This window comes from Antechinus flavipes, chromosome 6 (genome assembly GCF_016432865.1).
Source record: "Antechinus flavipes isolate AdamAnt ecotype Samford, QLD, Australia chromosome 6, AdamAnt_v2, whole genome shotgun sequence".
NCBI lineage: Eukaryota > Metazoa > Chordata > Mammalia > Dasyuromorphia > Dasyuridae > Antechinus > Antechinus flavipes.
Window position 1 is genome coordinate 111,782,162 of NC_067403.1, and position 20,762 is coordinate 111,802,923.

At 36.3% G+C, this 20,762-nt stretch overlaps 1 protein-coding gene across 1 annotated transcript in view; it reads left to right on the forward strand.

Annotated features, from left to right (window-relative positions):
* The first annotated feature begins 9,892 nt into the window (after positions 1-9,892).
* Positions 9,893-20,762, forward strand: part of NEIL3 (nei like DNA glycosylase 3) — a 68,252-nt gene continuing 57,382 nt past the window's right edge. Inside the window, exon 1 of the mRNA XM_051964262.1 lies at positions 9,893-10,115. Coding sequence (XP_051820222.1) covers positions 9,957-10,115 — 159 coding nt within the window. The 5' untranslated portion in view covers positions 9,893-9,956. The remainder of the gene's footprint in view (positions 10,116-20,762) is intronic.

Sequence of the window (20,762 nt, forward strand, 5' to 3'; positions counted from 1 at the left end):
GCAGGACCAAGAGATCATTATGCATGGCAAAAGAAGATTATACGACAATCAATTCTGATGGACATGACTCTTTTCAACAATGAGAGGATTCAAACCAGTTCCACTTGTGCAGTGATGAAGAGAGCCATCTACACCCAGAAAGAGGAGTGTGGGAACTGAGTGTGGACCACAACATAGCATTCTTACTCTCTGTTGTTATTTACTTACATTTTGTTTTCTTTCTCAATTTTTCTTTTTCTTCCTTCTTAATCTGATTTTTCTTGTACAGCAAGATAACTGTATAAATGTGTATTCATATATTGGATTTAACATGTATTGGATTATCTGCCAGTTAGGGGAGGGGGTAGGGGGAAAGAGGGGAAAATTTGGAACAAAAGGTTATGCAAGGATCAATGTTGGAAAAATTACCCACGCATATGTTTTATAAATAAAAAGCTTTAATTTAAAAAAATTCAAATCTGGCATCACATATTTCTTAGCTATGTGTTCTTGGACAAGTCACTGAACCCTCATTGCCTCAGTTTCCTCATTTGTAAAATGAGCTGGAGAAGGAAATGGCAAACCTTGCCAATATCTTTATCATGAAAACTTTTATGAGGTCACAAAGAGTTGGACATGACTGAATATGAGTTTTTTAGTGCTACTATTTGAATTAAAACTTCTTAATATCTTTAGTTTGAATATGAACAAGAGGTACAGGGTTTTTACCTGTCACATTGCACGTTATTGCCTTCTTTGAAGAAAGCGGACCACTTAAACTGTTTCAGTTAAGGGAAGAAGTTTCTTTTCATTTACATAACTGCCTTGAACATGTGAGTGAATGAGACTGATTGGATGAAGTATTTCTCAGTCTTGAGTCACATGATCCCTGATTCCAGAACTGAGACCTTGGGGAGGTCATTTACTCTCTGAAGGAATGAACTTTGAACCTGAGATGCAGGAAGTTGCAGGAAGTGACCTGACCTGTGGGAGGCAGCCAGCATTAGTGATCATTGGTCAAGGATGGTTACATCTTGTTAGTCTATCCAATGAGAAGGCTCGAGTCTTTTGCTTTTAAACCCTGGATAAGCCAGAAGCACATGATTCCAGGAGCACATGGTGGGAGTTGGGATGGCTCCCAGGTGTGTGTCTGGGTCTCTCCCTGCAGGGATTAAATAAATGTTTTCTTTGTATGGATGATGTCTCTGATTAATTAATTGGATTAGGAAGGGGGTCTTTCACCTGACTGTCCCAAACTTGAGTAAATATTGAGGTTCTGTATTGTAACCCCTAAACTGGTCGTGTTCCTTTCGGTTCTTTGCCTAATTTGCTTTGTGTTTAGTTTAAATTTATGCATTGCTGTTATGTTTGTTCAAGAAAAAAACTAGTATTTTGAAGTTTACATTTTATTTATAAAGTTTAAAACAGTATTTATTTTTAATAATGATTTGGGTTGGGGAAGGGGGGCTACATTCTAAACGCTTATTGTGAAAAACTGGAGAACTTTACCTAAAGCAATACCTTGCCAAAGATATAAGAAGAGCCTCTTTGATGTGGACATGACAACAAAAGTTCATGAGATCAGAAAAAGAGATAATATTGAAGGACAAGAAAAGAAGACCCAAAAAAGGACCATAGTACAGAAAGAAATTCTGTATGTGTCCTCTAAGCTGAATTGGGAAACAGAAAGCCTAGAAAGTCCAAAGTTGGTTTGAGGCAACACTGGTTCAAAAACTAAGAGCTATATGTTTGAGCCCCGTCAAGTTACTTAATCTTCAATGTCTCAGTACTGTCCACTGTTATTCAAATTAATAGTCCCTCCTGACCAGATACATCTCCAAGAGACTTTGGAAGGTAATGGGAACCACACCCTCATGCTCTAACACCATATCTTTAAGGCACATCCTTTTAATGCTATTGCTGAGTAAAGCTGATTTGTTAACTGTATGGTTTACAAACAGGGATACACTGAAGCTGACTTGTACTGACTCCCAAGAGCTGATTGTTAAAATTTCAGTGTGAGCATTTACACCTCAGAAATTGGGAAAAAGACTACAAATCAGGGCCTGATTTATAGTTTTATTGATTGTCTAGACTTAAGAGAGTGATGGAGAAAATGTTAACAAGACAGATGAAGCTTTAAAGTGTGTCACACATTTTTTTTCTTCCTTCCCAGAGAATCAGTTGTTAAAGTTTTATCATTGTACTCCTGTCTACAAGTGTCTCATTTTGTTCCAATTCTGTGCCCAAACCACTGAACTGGGCTGAGTAAGAACAGCCCTAAAAATAAAGATATCTATAAAATCCTACATTTACAATTCAAACTGTAAACATAAGAAGCAATAGTTCACATAACAAAGACTGGGGATTTTAGTGGATTTCAAGTTTAATATCTATCAATAGTGTGACACTTCAACCAAAAAGTTGAAACCTTCATGTCAATTTGACTATGCAAGCATATAAAATTCAATTCAAGGAAGGCAGATTATATTCTGGCTATATTCTGTCCAAGAGTTTTGTGTTCAGTTCTGGCGACATTTTACAAAGGACATTGACAGTGAGACACAATCACAGGACAGTCAGAGGGTCTTTAACTGATGACACATGAAGATTTGTTGAAGGAGCTGGAAATATTTATCCTTAACAAGAGAAGAAAGGGAAACAATATTTGAATTTAAATATTTGAAAAGTTCAGAATGTTGATGAAGGTTTCATATCATTGTGCTTACCATCCAGAAGGAAGAACTAAAAACAACAAATAAAAGTTAATACAAGGCAGCAATTTGGCTCCATCTAAGGTTGTTAAACCTGTGGTCTCTGCACTTGGTCTAAAAAAAAAAACACCACACAACTATTTTGGTAACCACATAACTTTCTTCCATAATCCTATGTACTTAAAAATATTATTCTGAGAAGGGGTCCATAGGCCTTACAAAACTGTTCAAGGGATCTCTGGGACAAAAAAAAAATGGTTAAGAAAACATCTTTTCCCAAAATAGAATGACCTAGTTTGTGTTGTTGAGTTAACCTTCCCTGGAGTTCCTTAAGGAAAGACTGAATGATTGCTTGTTCCATGTATTGTCATACCCATGCCTGTGTAGAAATATCCTTTGCTTTAGATGCTCTTGAAAATCTCTCAAAACCTAAATCTGTTTTTACAGACATATTGTTAGTCCAAATGCTTTAGTTCCTTGAATTAGGCCATAATGGAATAACAAATCTTTTTGGTTTTCCATGTAGGATAAATCACTCAAAAGAGGTCAGCAAAGAACTCTAGCTCTATAATAGATTGCACACATGATGTTCAAGCAATCTGAAAGAGGAAAGATTACTAGTCTTGGTGTGGGAATACTAAATTTCAATCTAGCCTCAGACATGAACTAGCTATATTATCCTGGTCAAGCTAAATGATTTATATTCTCTCTGAACTTTACTTTCCTCATTTGTATAATAGTGATTATAATATCTGTAGACTTACTTAGTTGTTTTAAGTATTAAATAAATAAGAAAATGTTTAAGCACTTGGAAAATCTTAAAGTCCTATAGGAATGTCAGTTACTATTACTGTTGTAATTAGTATTTTTTATTATTATTGTATTATTTATCACTTCTACCACAACCGTATTCCTAACAGTGCCATGTATATTTGTCTATTCTTAACTCTTCTGTGAAGCTATAAGGCTTATTTTTTTTTTATTGTGGTAAATTGCAATAAACTCTTGATTTTTGCCATATTAACTTCTAAAAATGCAATGTTACTGCCTTGAATGCAATTTTCTTTCATGAAAAAAGTACTTGATTATTCTGCTGAAATTATCCCCTCTTGAAGTTTCAGAGACTATATTGCCTTCTCATTTTTCACTAAGTTGTTTAAGATATGCAGAATTTAATAGTTTTCAGTCTATAAATTCAGAAATTGGGATATTTAAAGGCCTCCCTAGTCTTAGCCTTGCATATACTAATCACAAAGATTATGATATCTGCCTAAGGAGGAGACATTTAATATTCATTTTCCTTCTAAATCTAAGACTGTTCCTTGGACTGTACACTGTATTTTTTGCAAAGCCTTTGGCAAAATTAGGCCTGTATAATTAACTAACGTTGTGGAATTTGTGGTGCACTGCAATTATTACCCTTTAGAAAAACCCTCTTCCAGTATTTCATCATGATAGAAGTGACCCTGGATTTTCAGAGGTTATGCCAGCAGAGCACAACTTCTGGCCTTTTCTCAGGCTTCATGTACTTGACCTCTGTCACACTTGCCCACCTCTTTCTTGAGCACATTCTCTTCTGTTTCTGAGTGCTTTTCCTACCTGTCTGACCACTTTTTAAAAATGTCATTTGTTGGATTATCATCCATCTCCTAACTTCTTAGTGTGAGTATTCTCCAAGGTTTTGTTCTAGATTCTCTTCTCTTTTTAGGTTCTCCTCTCTGTATGAAAACTCAAGTCTATATACAGGCCTTACCTCTCTCTTAAACTTCCCACATACCCATCAACTGAATGCTGGATATCTCCTCTTACATGTTCCTGAGTATGTCAAACTCAAAATGTCAAAACAAAGCTCATTTTATCCATCTAAGCTTTGGGAATATATTTTCCATCTACAAGTTCCTGGGAAACATTATTTTATAAATTTATGAAAACATCCTGTCTTTCCTATAAAACAGAAATTTGGGTTCATTATTTATTATCAATTTTTATTTATTAATTTCCTTGTTTGTAAAATGGAAACCATAAGTAAACTTATCTCCTAAGGTTGTTATGAGGATCAATGAGTTAACACCGGGAAAGAAGAGTTTTGTAAACCTTAAACCACTACATAAATATTGGTTTTGTTATTGCTGTTATTGTAATTGCTAGTGTTATTATATTGCTAAAGACTAATCCTATTCCTTTAGGAGAAAAGTGAAAAGTACCAAGAGGAGAATTTGGGTATTTTAGGATTTGTTCTTTTTTTCTGAAATAAACAGTGAAGGAATATGTAGAAAAGCATAAAAACAGGATACTTGTTTCCTTTCCTAAATCATGATTTTGTAGGGGGCTTTCCTACTTTACTTATTTTATTGTTTATTTTTTGCCTAATGCAAGTCCTTGAAGGTGAATGCCATGTCTATTTACATATGTTGAACAGAACCATTTTTTGAATTTTTTAAATTCAACTTTATTTTTTTTCAGTGAAAATATGCTTTTTCTCATTGAGGAAGATTTCCCTTTCCTCCATAGAAACATGTATAGTAGACAAAACAAATTCTCTCCTTGGCCATATGGATGTGTGTGTGTATATGTTGGTGAATGTGTATGTGTGGAAAGAGAGATCTATATCTATATATAACTTATATATAGACCTCTCTACACACATACATACATACATATGTGCATCTTATATATATACCCATTCCATTTCTCTTAATTACTAAATCTGATGGGTTTTTCTCAGTCTTCATCCTTCTTGACCTTTCTGTAACATTTGATTTGTTGTTCTATCTCCACTCCTAAATTCTTATTCTCTTTTCACTGGTTTGCTGAAAACGATGTAAGTATGTCTCCTATGGAAGGAAATGTGTGTGTGTGTGTGTGTGTGTGTGTGTGTGTGTGTGTGTGTATATGGGCAAATTTCCTATATCCCTCCAAAATTGCAAATGGAATTTTTAAGCTATTTAAAATTTTTCCAAATAAAGAATTTCAGTGGGTCTTGAACCAATTTTTGAAAAAATATTATAATTATGCAATTCCTTTCAATTAATGTGCAATGATAATTGATTGGGGGGTCCTCAAACTTTTTAAATACAGGGCCAGTTCACTGTCCCTCAGACTGTTGGAGGGCCGGACTATAGTAAAAACAAAAACTTTGTTTTGTGGGCCTTTAAATAAAGAAACTTCATAGCCCTGGGTGAGGGGGATAATCGTCCTCAGCTGCCGCATCTGGCCCGCGGGCCGTAGTTTGAGGACTCCTGAATTGAAGAGGGATATTTATTAGTCAAATTTCAACAAAAATTTTTGTATAAGTGGTGAATGGGACTGAAAAATTATTATCATGATTTAGTAACCATAGCAATGATGTCTTCCATTTGGAGCCACCAATTTTTGTGAAGGATATTTTTAAACTATAATAATGATTAAAACCAATTATTAAAATAAATTGAACCTAGAACTAGATTTTCTAATCACTATATCACAGTGTTAAACTAAGACTTTCAAAAATTAAAACTTGATCGCATTGTTTTACAAAAAGGTTTTGTGTCATTAATGAACAAAATATTTTATTTCCTCTTTAACTGAAACTTTTAAATGTCTATTTTATGTAAACTGTATCCCATACATATTAGTAGAGTAACATTTATATAAATTCTAAATAATTAAATATGTTAATATCTGTATTTGAAAATTTTTGATGATAAGTATAGTCAAAAATATTTGAAGTCCATTAGTTTAGATTGTTTAAATAGCTAATCACTCACAGTCAAACATTTTAAAAATTCTTTACAGTATAAAGTATAGAATACATAGGGAAAACTAGAAATAAATCTCCTCTCTAATACTAGCTACATAATATTACAAAAACCACTTAGTCTTTTTGAAGGTAAGGTTTCTCATTTATAAAAACGGGAACCAAAATAACATAAGATTTCCTCACAGGATTATTAAAAGATTCAATTAAGATATGTATACAAAAATATTTTCCCCAATTTTAAATTGCCATGTCAATATCAATTATTATTTTCATCATTATTATTCATTGTAATAGTTTTGAATCTATGGTTTTAGTTTCTTGCTAATTCTCTGAGGTTTTCTAAGTATATCCTCATTGTACCAGCAAATAGGGATAATTTTCCTGTCCTTTTTTGGTGTTTATTCCTTTAATTTCACTCTTCTGTTTTTGTTAGAGCTAATGTTTTTTGGATGACGTTAATAGGGGGCAGAAGGGCATCTTTATCTTATCCCTATTTGTACTGGGATTTTGCTATGGATTGATTGTTTTTTTGTTCTATATGGAAAATGGAAGTGACAGATGAAACCTCAACGGTGACAATTCCTTGTCTTATATCCAGAAAAGAGCACAGATTAGCAGTACACAGTGAAGATAGTTTTGCTTATAAAACAAAGGCAGTTTTGTATTCCAGGTCTCCACACTTTATATAATCTAGTTAGATTATACTGAGAGTCTAGAGGTATTCTTCTTTTCCTCTTGGTGGAGCCCTTGTGACTTGTGAATTTCCACACTTATGTGGAACAAAAATAACCAACTTGAAGTTCCTGCCTTTGAGATTTACTTCCAAATACAAAAGTGTCTGTTACAGAACATTTTATTACATGTTGGATAGTCTGATGCTTAAAAGTTTCTCTTAATGTGAAGAAGTGGAAGCAGTTTAACAAATACAATGCAAAACACCTGCACATAATGCCCACTAATGACAGTTTCCTAGATCCAAAGCTCAAATTGTGGGGAGTTGAGTGTGGATGAATGCCATTTCCCCTTGTTAAATTGATTCAGTTAATTTATGTGAGAGAGCAAAAATTAAAGAAATCTTCCCCATGTGATATGTTTGTCATCCCTTCTGGGAACCTGCCCACAGCCCATTTAAGGAGAAGAGTGCAATTTCCTCACCTGTAGCAGATTAAAACCTAGGCTAAAACATGAAGACATTAGAGGTTTGTTGTTTGTTTTGTTTTGAAATCTTCCTAAGTTGTATGATTCAATACTCACTTTCCCATTAAATCTCAGGTAACTTAAAGTCCTGTCCTGTTGTTGCTTTTATTTATTTTTTTTAATTGTTAAAAATATATGGGCATGAAAAATAAATATTGAATATTTTGATATTCATTTGATTTTTTTCATTCAACGACCATTGTATTTGACACTGATGCCTTAATAGTGCTTTGAAATTCTGATTTGAAGCACATCCAACCAAGTTTAAGAATTGTAATTTGCCAATTATTCCTTTGTGATAAAAAAAGCAAATAGAAATTCCAAGTAATAGTTGTAGCTTGAAGCACATTCTATAGATCTATTGGGATGTTGGATATCTCATAGAGAAAAAAAATGATTATGAATGTAAAGATCCAGGGCGGGATGGGTTCTTTTTCATCTATGAGAAAGAATTCCATATGGGAATTTGCTTAAAGACAAAACCAGGATCACCTGATCTTCATGTGTTCTGTCAAAAGAAATTCATGCTTTTTTTTCCAAATCTTGTGCTGCTCCTAGACTTTCATCTTTCAATATTCAGTGCTCTACTATTCTCCCCATCATCCCAGGTGCATCTAAACTTGGATTTATTCTTGCCTGTTCCCCTTTTCTCACCCCACATATTCAATTAAAGGTCAAGTTCTATCAATTTTATTGCCACAGCAATTCTCACATTTCTTCCTCTTTATTTCACAAGAACACCAGGATCTCCTTATCTCTTGCCTAGACTGCTATAATAGCCTCTAATTGTGCTTTTTGCTTCCAGTCTCTCCAATTGCCAATCCATCCTTCACCTAGATGCCAAAATAATATTCCTGAGACATAGCACTGACCACCTCCTCCTACTCAAAAATGTTTAGTGATTCTATTATTTATTGCCTCTAGGATAAAATGCAGTCTTATCATTCTGGTACTTAAGGCCTTCTACAATCTAGTTCCAAACTATGTTTTCTGTCTTATTCCATATTACTTGGTCTTCATGTAGGAGTTAAATCATTTAAAAAATTTTTATCCCCAAGGCCCAATACAGTGCTGGGATGTAATAGATACTTAGTAAATACTTGTTGATGGAGTTTGCCTTTAGCTAAAAGGGATTACTATTCTAGTTTTCCAGATTCTTCATTCCTTCTCCCACCTATATATAAAGTCTACACAAGCTTTGAAAGGATTCGTGTTTTTCTGAATCTGTATCTTTCATTCAGGCTCAGGGCATATTCCAATTTATCTAATTTTCTTATTGTTTGTCTCTCCCTCCTCAGATTGCCTTATATGGAATTCCTCATATGTCTTAAGGCAGTTTTAAGTTATTAAAGCTGTATTCATTTTATAGCTGTACTTAGCATTTACTCAGAGTTGTGGTGAGATCCTATTGAAAAAATATCTACAAAGAATTTTGTAGGCCTTGTTTATATAAAAGTTTAGCTATTATAAGCATAATTATAACATATATAATTATGTTTTCGTTACTCCTCTGGCTACATAGAAAAATAGTATTGCATTTTAGGATCAGAAGACCTGGCTTGGTAGCCTGATTGGTTTTTAATACCCATGGGGTTTGGGGCAGGTTAGTTGATTTCTGGAGGACATGGTTTCCTAATTTGGAGTTTACAAAGAGAATCAATGAAATGGTCTCGATTCAAGGGAATTGAGGCTTAAAGTCATTTGCCTAGTTACACAGATAGTAAACTGGTGAAGGGAACCTCAAGTTCCCATTTATCGTTGTTTGTACATAATTATCTCTATGAGATTGTGAGGGCTTTTCTGGGCATTTCCGTAGTTTAGTGCAGTATCTGACCCATCTCAGACACTTGAAGTGTTTATTCCGTATCTGACCCATCTCAGGCACTAAATAAGTGTTTATTGATGGGCTGATAAAATTCCACCCCGAAGACCTCTCTAATCCGGACAATAATTCAACGATTCCAAGGGCCTGATGAAATCAGGAAGTAGAGACAGATACTGGAGCCGCTCCAGCCACCTATCCCAGCTCCTAATTGACAGACAATCTAAGCTCCCGCCCCCTTGCTCCCCCTCTCCGTCCGGGCCAATAGACGGACTCCCGAAGGCGGGGAGGGGTCGGGGCCTGAGAGGCCGAGCCAGCTGATTGGGTGGAAGCTCCCTTTGGTCGGTCCTAAGCGGACTTCGGAGAGGAAGACCAGAGGTTGGGTTGGGCGGAGCTCAGCGCGCGGGAGATTTGACTAAGAAGCGCGGGGAGCTTCCTGGGCTGGGCACAGCTGGCCGGGCTGTTGCTTTTTGCCACAGCAGTCGGGGAGAAGCCAGTCAGGGCGATGGTGGAAGGGCCGGGATGCGTCCTGAATGCAGAGAAAATCCGGGCCCGGGTGCGCCCGGGACAGGCGGTGACCAGTGTAAGAGGAAGCGCGATACAGCCGCCCGGGCCCCCCAGGTCCCCAGCAGCTTTTCCCGGGGCTTCTGCGTCCTCTCCCTGGGTAAGCTTATCCTGCTTCCTTGCGGTTGAAGAGGGAGAAATGTTATGTTTAGGATTAGAAGAAACCTTTGAGCTCCTCTAGGCTTGCCTTTCTCCCCCACACATACTTTTTTACTTTTTTTTTTTTACAAATTAGAAAACTGAGGCCTGTAGAATAACTTGCCCAAGATCCCCCACGTAATAAATGACAGAATTTGAACCCAGATCCTTTGGCTGGAAATCAAACATTCTTCCCATCCACCGCACCTACAGGTCTAAAAGAAGAAACTGGAAGTAAAGGACCATCCTGCCCTAAAGTGCCCTCTGGTACCTGGATTTCCCTGGGGCCTGAGTTAGAGGCTTCCTTCCTTGGTTCAGACCTCTCTGTGCTTGCAAAACATTGGTCCTCCTGGTGCACCCAGTTTCCAGAGGGGAACAAGCCTCAGCCTTGTTTGTTCCTAAAGTCATTCCTTTCAGAAATTTCATCTCAAATTGACCTTTTTGACTCTGCTCTAGTCTATGGGCTGGGGTTTACTATGTGGTAAGCATGAGTTTGGTGGGTCATTAGGTTTCATCATGTAGTTAGGGGATGATTATATGATTAAGAATTATCATGTAAGTACAAGCTTACTAGAAAGGTAAAAACATAGGCCTGAATCATCCTTAGTGTCTTCCTTAAATATATTATTTCCTGGGGTGAAGATATGACAAGATTATAGTTTTGGAGTGGGGAGGGCCTTGATTGCCTGAGGGGTGTCATCTAGTTCATCCCATTCATTTTACAGTTTAGGAAAATGGAATCCACAGAATTTAAGTGATTTCCATAGTCAAACAGATAAAATAAAATCATGACCTGGATTTGAACTTAAGGCCTCATATGCCAAAAACGGGGTTCTTTCCATTGTACCAGGTGTTTCATTTAATAGATTATTAGAATAACAATAGACCTTAGACAGTATCTTCAAATTGCCTTTTATTTATCTTGGTATATCTTTGTTTAAAATTATAAATGACTTCTTCAACAATAGAATAGGAGGCCAAAGATTGTTTCATTTTGTTTTAGGATCTTCTGCTGTTACAACCATAGCCCCAGCTCCTCAGGAAAACTGGGTTTGAGAACTTAAAATGACCCAGGAATCCCAACCCCCTTTTTGCACTCTTTAAAAACTCTTGTCTCCTTCCCTCCTGCATAAAATTAGCAGTGTAAATCTCATGCAAGACTTCTGTCTCCCTGCCGATGTCTTTGATATATCCCTGAACTAACAGTTGCAAATATGTCAGATAAGAAGCTGGCTAACAAACCTGTTTGCTGGTTTCTTTAGATCCTAAAAAAGGCCTTATGTTCTTTTGTTTGAGGCCACGAACTTTGGATGCGAATCTTGTGTGGCCAAAGTTAACTTTAATAAATTCCCCAATTGAAAATTCTCTATATGTTGGCACAACATTGCTTCTAACAGTTCTGATGCATATTAGATATTTCATAAATACTTTTTTACTGAATGATCTAATGAGAACTGATGAATGATAGGGCCACAATTCCTACTCAAGATCTTCTTGTAGAATTATAGAGTAGAAGAATCTTTGAGATGACATAGGTTTATTATGCAGATGAAGAAGCTGAGGTGAAGAGAAAGGAACTGACTTAGCCAAGATCACACAGCTAAGAAGTATGATGTAGTGTAAGGCACAGACAAGAAGACCTGCATTACATTGGAACTCAGTTTTCTCATTTATAACAAAAGCAGGTTAGATGATGGTCTCTGAGGTTCCCCTTCAAGTTATAACTGTGATGCTACGAATTGGCCTTAGGAGTGGGAAGTTATTTTTCTGCTCTCTTGCTCTTCTTTTAAGTTGATAGATATGCTTTGAAGCTTTTAACTATAATTTATTTCCCTTTTCTGCCTCTCTTAATGTTCCACAACTCTACAACTGATAGATATTTCACACCTAATATGTAACACTTCAAATGCATACCAGAGGCTTAGTTCAATTTTCCACTCATCACAGTTTTGCATTCTAATAAATATGTCTGGGGACTTCTACTTCCCTGAAGTGAAGTTAGTGGCTTATTTATTTATTTATTTATGTTTAATTTGCCTTAGCACAACTATTACTTCTTGCTTTGTGATGCTCTAGCTTTCATTGGAGATGGGGGGCATTCCTCTAGTAAGAATTTAGAATCCATCCTCAAAAGATTCAGGTTAAACCATCCTGTACAAGAGCCCCCAGGAGATGTGGCTGTTGACTATTACTGGGTGGTTTTCACATTGTATTATACATTTATTCTGACTGCAAAACTTTAGGTCCTTGAAGGGAAAAGAAAGTAGCTAATCATGAAAACTAGCATATCATCTTTCCAAAAAAAACAAAAAAAAAAAAAAAACACACTCCATCCACAGATCTTAAAGAAATCCATTCAACAAATATTTATTGACTTCCAACAAGGTCCCTTGTAGTAAGAGGAGTCCAGTCAGGAATCTCAAGAAATCTGTTCCTTAGCCTTCCTGACTTTAGGTACCAGCTAAAATTCTACTTTCTACAGGAAGCCTTTCCTAATCCCTTCCCAATGCTAGAGCTTTCCCTTTATTTACTCTTTCCAAATTATCCTTCCTATCTATTAGTTATTTGTTTGTAATCTGCATCTTATCTCCTTCTGTGACTCCTGGAAGAGGGACCCTCTTTTGCAGTCTTTTGCCTCTTCTAGCTCTTCTTGGTGCCTAGAATTTAAGAAGGTACTTAAATATTTGTTGACTGACTGATTAATCTGAAAGAAATGGAAAAGAACCTGGAAGAATTGAAGTGGCTTACCCAATGATATAGGTTCATGGATTTCAGAGCTAGATGAGACTCAGACATTACCTGGCTCAGACTCCTCATTTTACAGCTGTGGAAACTGAGACCCAGAGGATTGAAATTATTTTGTGAAGGTCATATGGGAAACAAATAGCAGAGCCAGGATGAATTAGGTTTTCTGACCCTAAATCCAAGTCAGAGAATAAAACCCGTAAGTGGTGGATCTAGGACTCTCAATTCAAGTCTTTTGACTATACTTTATTTTATATATTTTATATAGAATTTAAGGTTTACAAAGGACTTTGCAAATATTATCTCCTCTTGTCCTCTCCACAATCCAGGGAAATAGATACTATTTTTCATTTTTACACATGAGGAAACTGAGGCAGGCAGAGTTTAAATAACTTGCCCAGGTCATAAATGCCTGAGGCTGAATTTGAACTCAGGTCTTTCTAATTCCAGGCCCAGCACTCAATCTATTGGCCACTCGTGTTTCCTTCTTTTATCATACAGTTTTCTTCCTGTGAGTGATCTGTGTATTTTTTTTTTTTTTCCCTATCAAGAAGCTGTTTTTGGTTTGGTCATAAGAACCTTGATTTAAAGATAAGAAAGACTTTAGAAATCAACTTGCCCAACTCTCCTACTTTTATAGCTAAGGAAACTGAAATAACATAACAATCACAAAGAATATCTTAATTCATACTATGTTTTAGGTATAATGCCAAGTATGGAAGATGAAAAGAAAAAAGAAAAAATAGACTTTGCCCTCAAGGAACTTACATTCTATTGGAGGAGAGAGAGAAAAGTGGAGGGGGTGGGGGAAGGGAGAGAATTAAAAAGACAGAGAGGGGGAAAAAAAAGAAAGGAAGAAAGGAGAAATTAAAAGAATGCACATACAAGATAAATACAAAGTAGATGGAAAGTAGCTTCATAGAGAAAGGCACAAGCTTCTTTGTGGGAATTGACAAAAATCTTATTTTCAATTGAGCTTTTAGAGAGAGAGAGCATTGATCATGGGAAGCTATTAGTCTGAAGATGCCTCAGGACAAGATGGAGTGTGTCTGAGGAGCAGCAAGTTGGCCAATAAGGCTGAACTGAGAAGGGGGGACAGTTAAAAGGAATGTTAAAATGAAGGGGGAAGGAAACTGTTTGTTCCCTTTAAGATTATCACTCTGAAACTGTGATCCCTTTGGAATCTCCCGCCACATAAGTTATCTTTTGGGGATGCTAGACCCTTTGATTCAATTAGAAATCTTGGTCAAAAAGCACCCCTTTGAAGTGTTATTAATTCCAGTAGATCTGGCCAGATACTGATAAGTGTCTAGGCTTGGGTACCTTGGCTTCCTGAAGCCTCAAGACTCCTTTTAAAGGGCAGTTTCTAAACTCTCTCTTTATAGAATGTCCAAAGTAGCTTGCTCAGCTGCTAGGACCTTGCCCACTGAGAAGGCATTCTCTTCTCAGGGTCAGTCTCTATTTCCCTAATAGGACTTTGCCACTAAAGAAGTCAGTCTCTTAGCAGAATTGACTTCCTGTCCAACCATAAACTTTCAATTTGGGTTTTCATGAATTCTTTCATGAAGAATCTTTGCGCTGACCACAAGGAGATTTTAATAACTCTCTGACTGCCACTAACCTCGTCAAAAAGATTAAAAGATAGGAAGGAGCCATATTTAGAGCATTTTAAATGCTAAATAGAGCTTATATTTGAGACTAGAGGTTGTTGTTCTTTGTCCTTCATTCTTGAAGAGGCTCATGATATCAGGGAGGTGATGCTATAACATACATGTAATTGGATTTAAACCAGAAGGGGAAGGCTCTGTGAGGTCTCCTGCCTCACTTTCTCCTCCAGAGCCATTTGGGTTCAGTGGCCAGATAGAGATCAGGATGATTGAAGATGGCCTTTGATTCGGAGTGATAGGTAACAACTGAAGTATATTGGGTAGATAGGGATGATATCTCAGGTCTTGTTTTAGTAATATTACCTTGGCAGCAGTGGGGAGGGTGGATTGGAGTGGAGAAAGACTTGAAAGTGAAGTAAGAGCCCATTATAGTAATCCAAGTGAGAGAAGATGGGGATTGAATTAGCATAGTAACTTTGTGAACAGAAGAAATGCTATGTATGCAAGAGATCTTGCAAAGAAAGTATTACAAGATTAGGTAGCTGATTGTTTTATGTGAGATGAGCAAGGGAAAGGAATCAAGTGTGACCCGGAGGCTGTGAACCTGGGTAATCAAAAGGATGACAATAGCTTCAAAAGAAAGATGGAAGTTCAGAAAAATGCAGGGGTTTGGAGCAAAGATATGAGTTCTATTTTGCACATGGGATGTTTATCCATTTTGAAATGTCTAATAACCAGTTGGTGGTGATGGACAGGATCTTGAAGAGAGACTAGGTTTGGATAAATATGTCTGGGAATCATCTCTGTTGAGATGATAATCGAACCCATATGTATGTTCTTGTTTATGAATTAATTCAGTAGCCTTTTTTTCCTCCTAATTGTCACTTGTCTGATTTCTAAACTAAATGAGAACTAATCTTTCAAATCATCAACCATGTCAATTGCTAGGAAAACAAAGATAAAAATGAAAGAGTATCTGTTCTCAGAGTTGATGGTCTACTGGAGTGAAAGAGAAATATGAAATAAAGATGGAGATAGCTTATGGTTAATAGGTATGTTTGTTTTTCACATTGTCTCCCCTGGTAAAAAGTGCCTAAGTCCCTTCATTATATCCCCAACAATTAGCATAGTGATTGGCACATGGTAAGCATTTTATAAATACCTGTTGACTGTTTGACTAAATAGGGAAACATTGGAGTTTAGGGAGATGGTTAAAAGTAAAAGATAGTCAAAACTCTTTCCTATGAAGGTTGTCATCTAGGTGAAAACTGTATTGAAATGGAGAGATTAGTGGCATGGAGAACCTGAAGAGATTTTCATGTGGCCATTAACTTTTTGTATTTCCTCCTTTGAAAATTATTTACTATGTCCTTTGACCAGTTTCCTATTGGGTAGTTTATGTTACTCCTATATTAGTTCCTTTTAAATTGTAAATGTCAGATTTTAATCTTTTTCAACTAAGGAGCCTTCCTCCTTCTAAGAAAATTGACTCTCCTAAACTCTCTTGAACTCCCTCTCCTTCCTTTTTTTTTCAGAATCCCTTTACACTGTCATAACTCATCTCTGCCCGTCTGCCTCTGACAATGACATGGCCCTTCTCCATGCAAAGGCCAGTTCTTCTATATGTATGCTTGATCCTATTCTCTCTTATTTCCTTTTTTCCTCTCTGTTACTTAAAAAAAAAATCTGTCATGCTCCCCGAACCCTCACTCTATCTTTATCTGTGGTTTCCTTCCATACTGCCTTAAAAATGTCTAGTCTTTCCAAACATTAAAAAAAAAAAAAACTTCCACAGATCTAAAACTCCCTTAAGCTATTGTTCTGTATCTCTCTTCGCTTTCACAAATTCCTAAAAAAAACTGCCTACATTTGGTACCTACACTTACTCTCATTCTTTTCTAAAATATCTGTAATTTGACTTTTGACCCTTCAGCTAAAAGTGTTCACACTCAGGTTACCTTTGATCTCTTACTTGGTACAGCTGATGACTTTTTTTTTTTTTTAATCAGTATTCATCCTTCTGGGCCTATTTGCTGTGTTTGACTTTGTTAACCACCCTCTCCTCTTGAACATTCTCTCTTTGGGTTTTCTTAATGCTCGTTTCTCTTGATTTTTCTCCTGCGTGTCTGACTCTTTTTCAATTTCAATTTTAGCTCATTTAAACCCTAACTAAGGGGCAGTTAGGTGGCAAAGTGGATAGAGTCACAAAGTAGCCAGACCTATTCTGTCTTCTTACTACTAGTTAACATTACCTACTGAATATTTCAAACTGGATGTCCTAAAGATATCTCAAATGCAACACATTATAAACTGGATTTCCCTTCCCCTCTCCCCCCATCTTCTCTTCTAAACTTCCCTCTTTTTTGTTGTTGGCCCACAATTCTTCTGAGCCCTTAAGATTTTAACCTGAGCATTATGCTGTATTCATCATTGTACCTTATTCTGCATATCAAACAGTTGCCACATCCTACCATGTCAAATTCGACATCCTTCACAACTCAAAGCTTCTCATTACTCACAATCACCACTCACTACTTCTCTCCTAGACTATTTCAGTGGCTTCCTAATTCATCTCCTTGCCTCAAGTCTTTCTCCCATTGTGATTCATCCTCCACACTGCTTCCCAAGAGATTTTCCTTAAGCCCAGAGTTGTCTGTCATTCAGCTATCTTTTTAAAAATATGTTACATTTCTTTCAATTAACAAAACTATTTTCTCTTCCTCCCACAAAAAAATGTTTTAACAAATATAGATAATCAAGCAAAACAAACTCCTCTATTTAGCCACGTCCATTTTGCAAACTTAATCCATCTTGGAAATAACCCCCTTATCAGAGAAACTTGCTGCAATTGGGGCCAACTTCACTTAATAAACTTTAATGCCTGACTCTCTATTGCCTTTGGGATAAAATATAAACCAATCTATTTGTCAAGGAACAGTTCAGTCCTTTCTAAATGCATATGTAATATTTCATGCCTATACCATTTCCTTCACTCCACCTCTTTAACAAAAGAATGGCAGCTCATTTTCTCATTCTTTCTCTGGGGCCATGCTTGGAAGTCTGTACTTTAGAATACTGGTTTAGCAGCTGAACAGATGATGCTTTGAAGAGCAGAAGAGATTGGTTTGGAGAGCAAAGAGATTAGAGGTCGGGGAAACCATTTAGGAGGCAATTGTTTATTATTGGTGTTTTGGGTTTATTTGTTATTGTGTTTAGTTACAGGCTATCATCTATTTCCTTTGCCAGGCAGATTCCACTCATTTGAATTGGCCTCTCATGCAGTGGTTGTACAAGAGAGCAGCACTATGTTTTACTCATGCCTTCCTAATGATTCCTCAATTATTATCATGTCACGTATAATGTGGTAATGAGATAGCCCAAAGAAGTCCAACACTACAGACAAGAGGAAATAAACCTAAATTGTGCTGGGAGGAACTTAGCTGAGAAAATAAGAAATGATTACCTCATTGGGAAAGATAACAGAAACTAGGATGGAGCACAGAAGTTAAAACTGTAAATCTACTTCTCTTTTAAAAATTAGATTTTAGAACAAATGTTATTAGACTCTCTAAATTCTCAGTACAGCCTTAAATATTTTTCTGACTTTTCATTTTCTGGTTCTTTTGATCTGAAAGATAATCTTTAGTAAAACATAATGTGTGGAAAGATATTTTGGGGAAAGATGAGCTCTGAATCATGGCAAGTTTTAATTCTCTCAGGCAAGATCATGTTATTGTAATAGATTGTAACTATTTATTAAGTGCCTACTATGTGCCAGGTATTATGCTAATTGCTGCAGATACAAAGAAATGCAAATTATACAACTCTGTATACCCTTTGATCCAGTAGTGTCACTATTAGATCTATATCCCAAAGAGATCATGAAAGAGGAAAAAGGACCCACATGTACAAAAACGTTTGTGGCAGCTCTTTTCATAGTGGCAATTAACTAGAACTTGAGTGGATGCCCATCAGTTGAGGAATGGCTGAATAAATTATGATATGTGAATGTAATGAAATATTATTGTTCTATAAAAAATGATAGGGGCAACTAGGTGGCGCAGTGCATATAGAAGTCAGGAAGAACTGGGTTCAAATCTGGCCTTAGACACTTAACACATCCTAGCTGTGTGACTCTGGGCAAGTCACTTAACCCCAATTGCCTGGGGGGGTGGGGGGAGTGTGTGAGATGAACAGACTGATTTTAGAAAAGCTTGGAAAGACTTTCACGAACTGATGCTAAATGAAGTGAGCAGAACTAGGAGCACATTGTACATAGTGCAACAAAATTATATGATGAGTAACTATAATAGATTTAGCCCTTCTCAGCAGTGTGGTGATCCAAGACAATTCCAATAAATGGAATGGAATGGAAAATGCCATCCATATCTAGAGAAACAATTATGAAGACTGAATGTGGATCAAAAAAGAATATTATTTTCACCTTTTTGTTTATTTGCTTTTATTTCTTTCTTGTGGTTTTTCCCTTTTGTTCTGATTTTTCTCACAACTTAACTAATCTGGAAGTGTGTTTAAAATGATTATTTTTATATACCTATACCTATACCTATATCAAATTGCTTGCTGTTTGGGGAAGGAGGGGGCAGTTTAAGGAAGGGAGGGAGAAAAAATTTGATCACAAAATCTTTCAAAAATGAATGTTGAAAACTATATAAGTATTTGGAAAAATAAAATACTGTTAAGGAAAAAAAAACAACAAATGCAGAAGAGGTCTTCTTTGTACATATAAACAGATATGTACAAATGAGCTACTTACAGCACAAATAGGACATAGTTAACAAGCAGAAGCAATGAGAATTAAGAGGGATTAGAAAATACTTCCTATGGAAGGTGAGATTAACCGAAGGAATCCAGAGAAGCCAAGAGATGAAGATGAGGCGCAAGAATATTCCTGACATGGAGAAAAACCACTGAAAAGTCTGGAGCCCAGTGTCTGATTCAAGGAACAGTAAAGAGGCCAGTATCACTAGCTAAGGGATTATTTGGCAGGGTATAAGATATATGAAGACTAAAAGGGTGGGGGAGGTGAATTTATAAAGGGCTTGGAATGCCCTTTTAAATTTTTTTATTTTACATTTCACCCTGGAGGTAAGAATTTTTGGAGAAGGGCAATGACTTAGTTAGACTAGTGCTGTAGAAAAATCACTTGGGAAGCTAAATGGAGTGGGCAGAGACTTGTGGCAGGGAGATCAACCAGCAGGCTATTTTACTAGTTCAGTAATGATGAGTGAAAAGTGATGAGAGTCTGCACTAGGTGGTAGCAATGTCAGAGAGAGATGTTGCAAAAGTAAAATTATTAGGCTTTGACAACAGTTTGGATGTGAGGGAAGAGATAGTGAAGAGTTGAGACCACTAAGTAGTGATCGTTGGGGATTGAGAGGAAGATGGTACCCTCTATTGTAATAGTGAAGTTTGGAAGGGGAGAGGTTTGGGGTGGGGAAAGATATTAGTTAAATTTTCAGCTTGTTGAGTTTAAGGTGTTCAATTGATATTTGGAGATATGATTCTAGAAGTAAGCAGAGAATTTGGAGGTGGTTAAGTAGATTTGGGAATCAAATGAATACTTGACTCTGTGGGAGCTAAGTAGTATAGAAGGAAAAGAAAAAATCTTGGGCAGAACCTTGTGGTACACCCCTGATTAGGAGTGCTGTGGATGAAGATCTAGTTAAAAAAAATTGAGAGAAGTCAAGTAAAAGGAGAAACACAAGGAAGAATTAAGTGTCTCCAAAAGCTAGGAAGAATAGAATGATCAATAGTGTCAAAGATTGTAAAGGTCAAGAAACATAAGACAAGTTCCATGTATTTCAGGCATTTGTGACAGAAAGCCAAAGATACTAAAAGGTTTCTGCTATGTATTTGAAACACTTATTATTCCACAGTACAGCATTTAAAACATACTTAAGGAAACCACATGTTTCTCATACCATGGCACTAAGCAATTGAAGCTTAAATTGCAAATAAATAAATAAATGAATGAATGAATGAATGAATGAAATTATAAGGAACATTTATTTAACATTTGACTATGGTGGGGTGAGGTGGGATGGAAGGGGTGAAGAATAACATGGAATCATTAGTAACTATTAGTAGATTTCTAGCTCTCCATTTTCCATATAACATAGGATCTTGGCTTTGAATCATTGAAATTTAAAAAAAAAAATTGATAACTGTATTTCAACATAATGATTTTTTTGTAATTTTTTGTATATTCTTTTATGTAATTAAAATATTTTTCA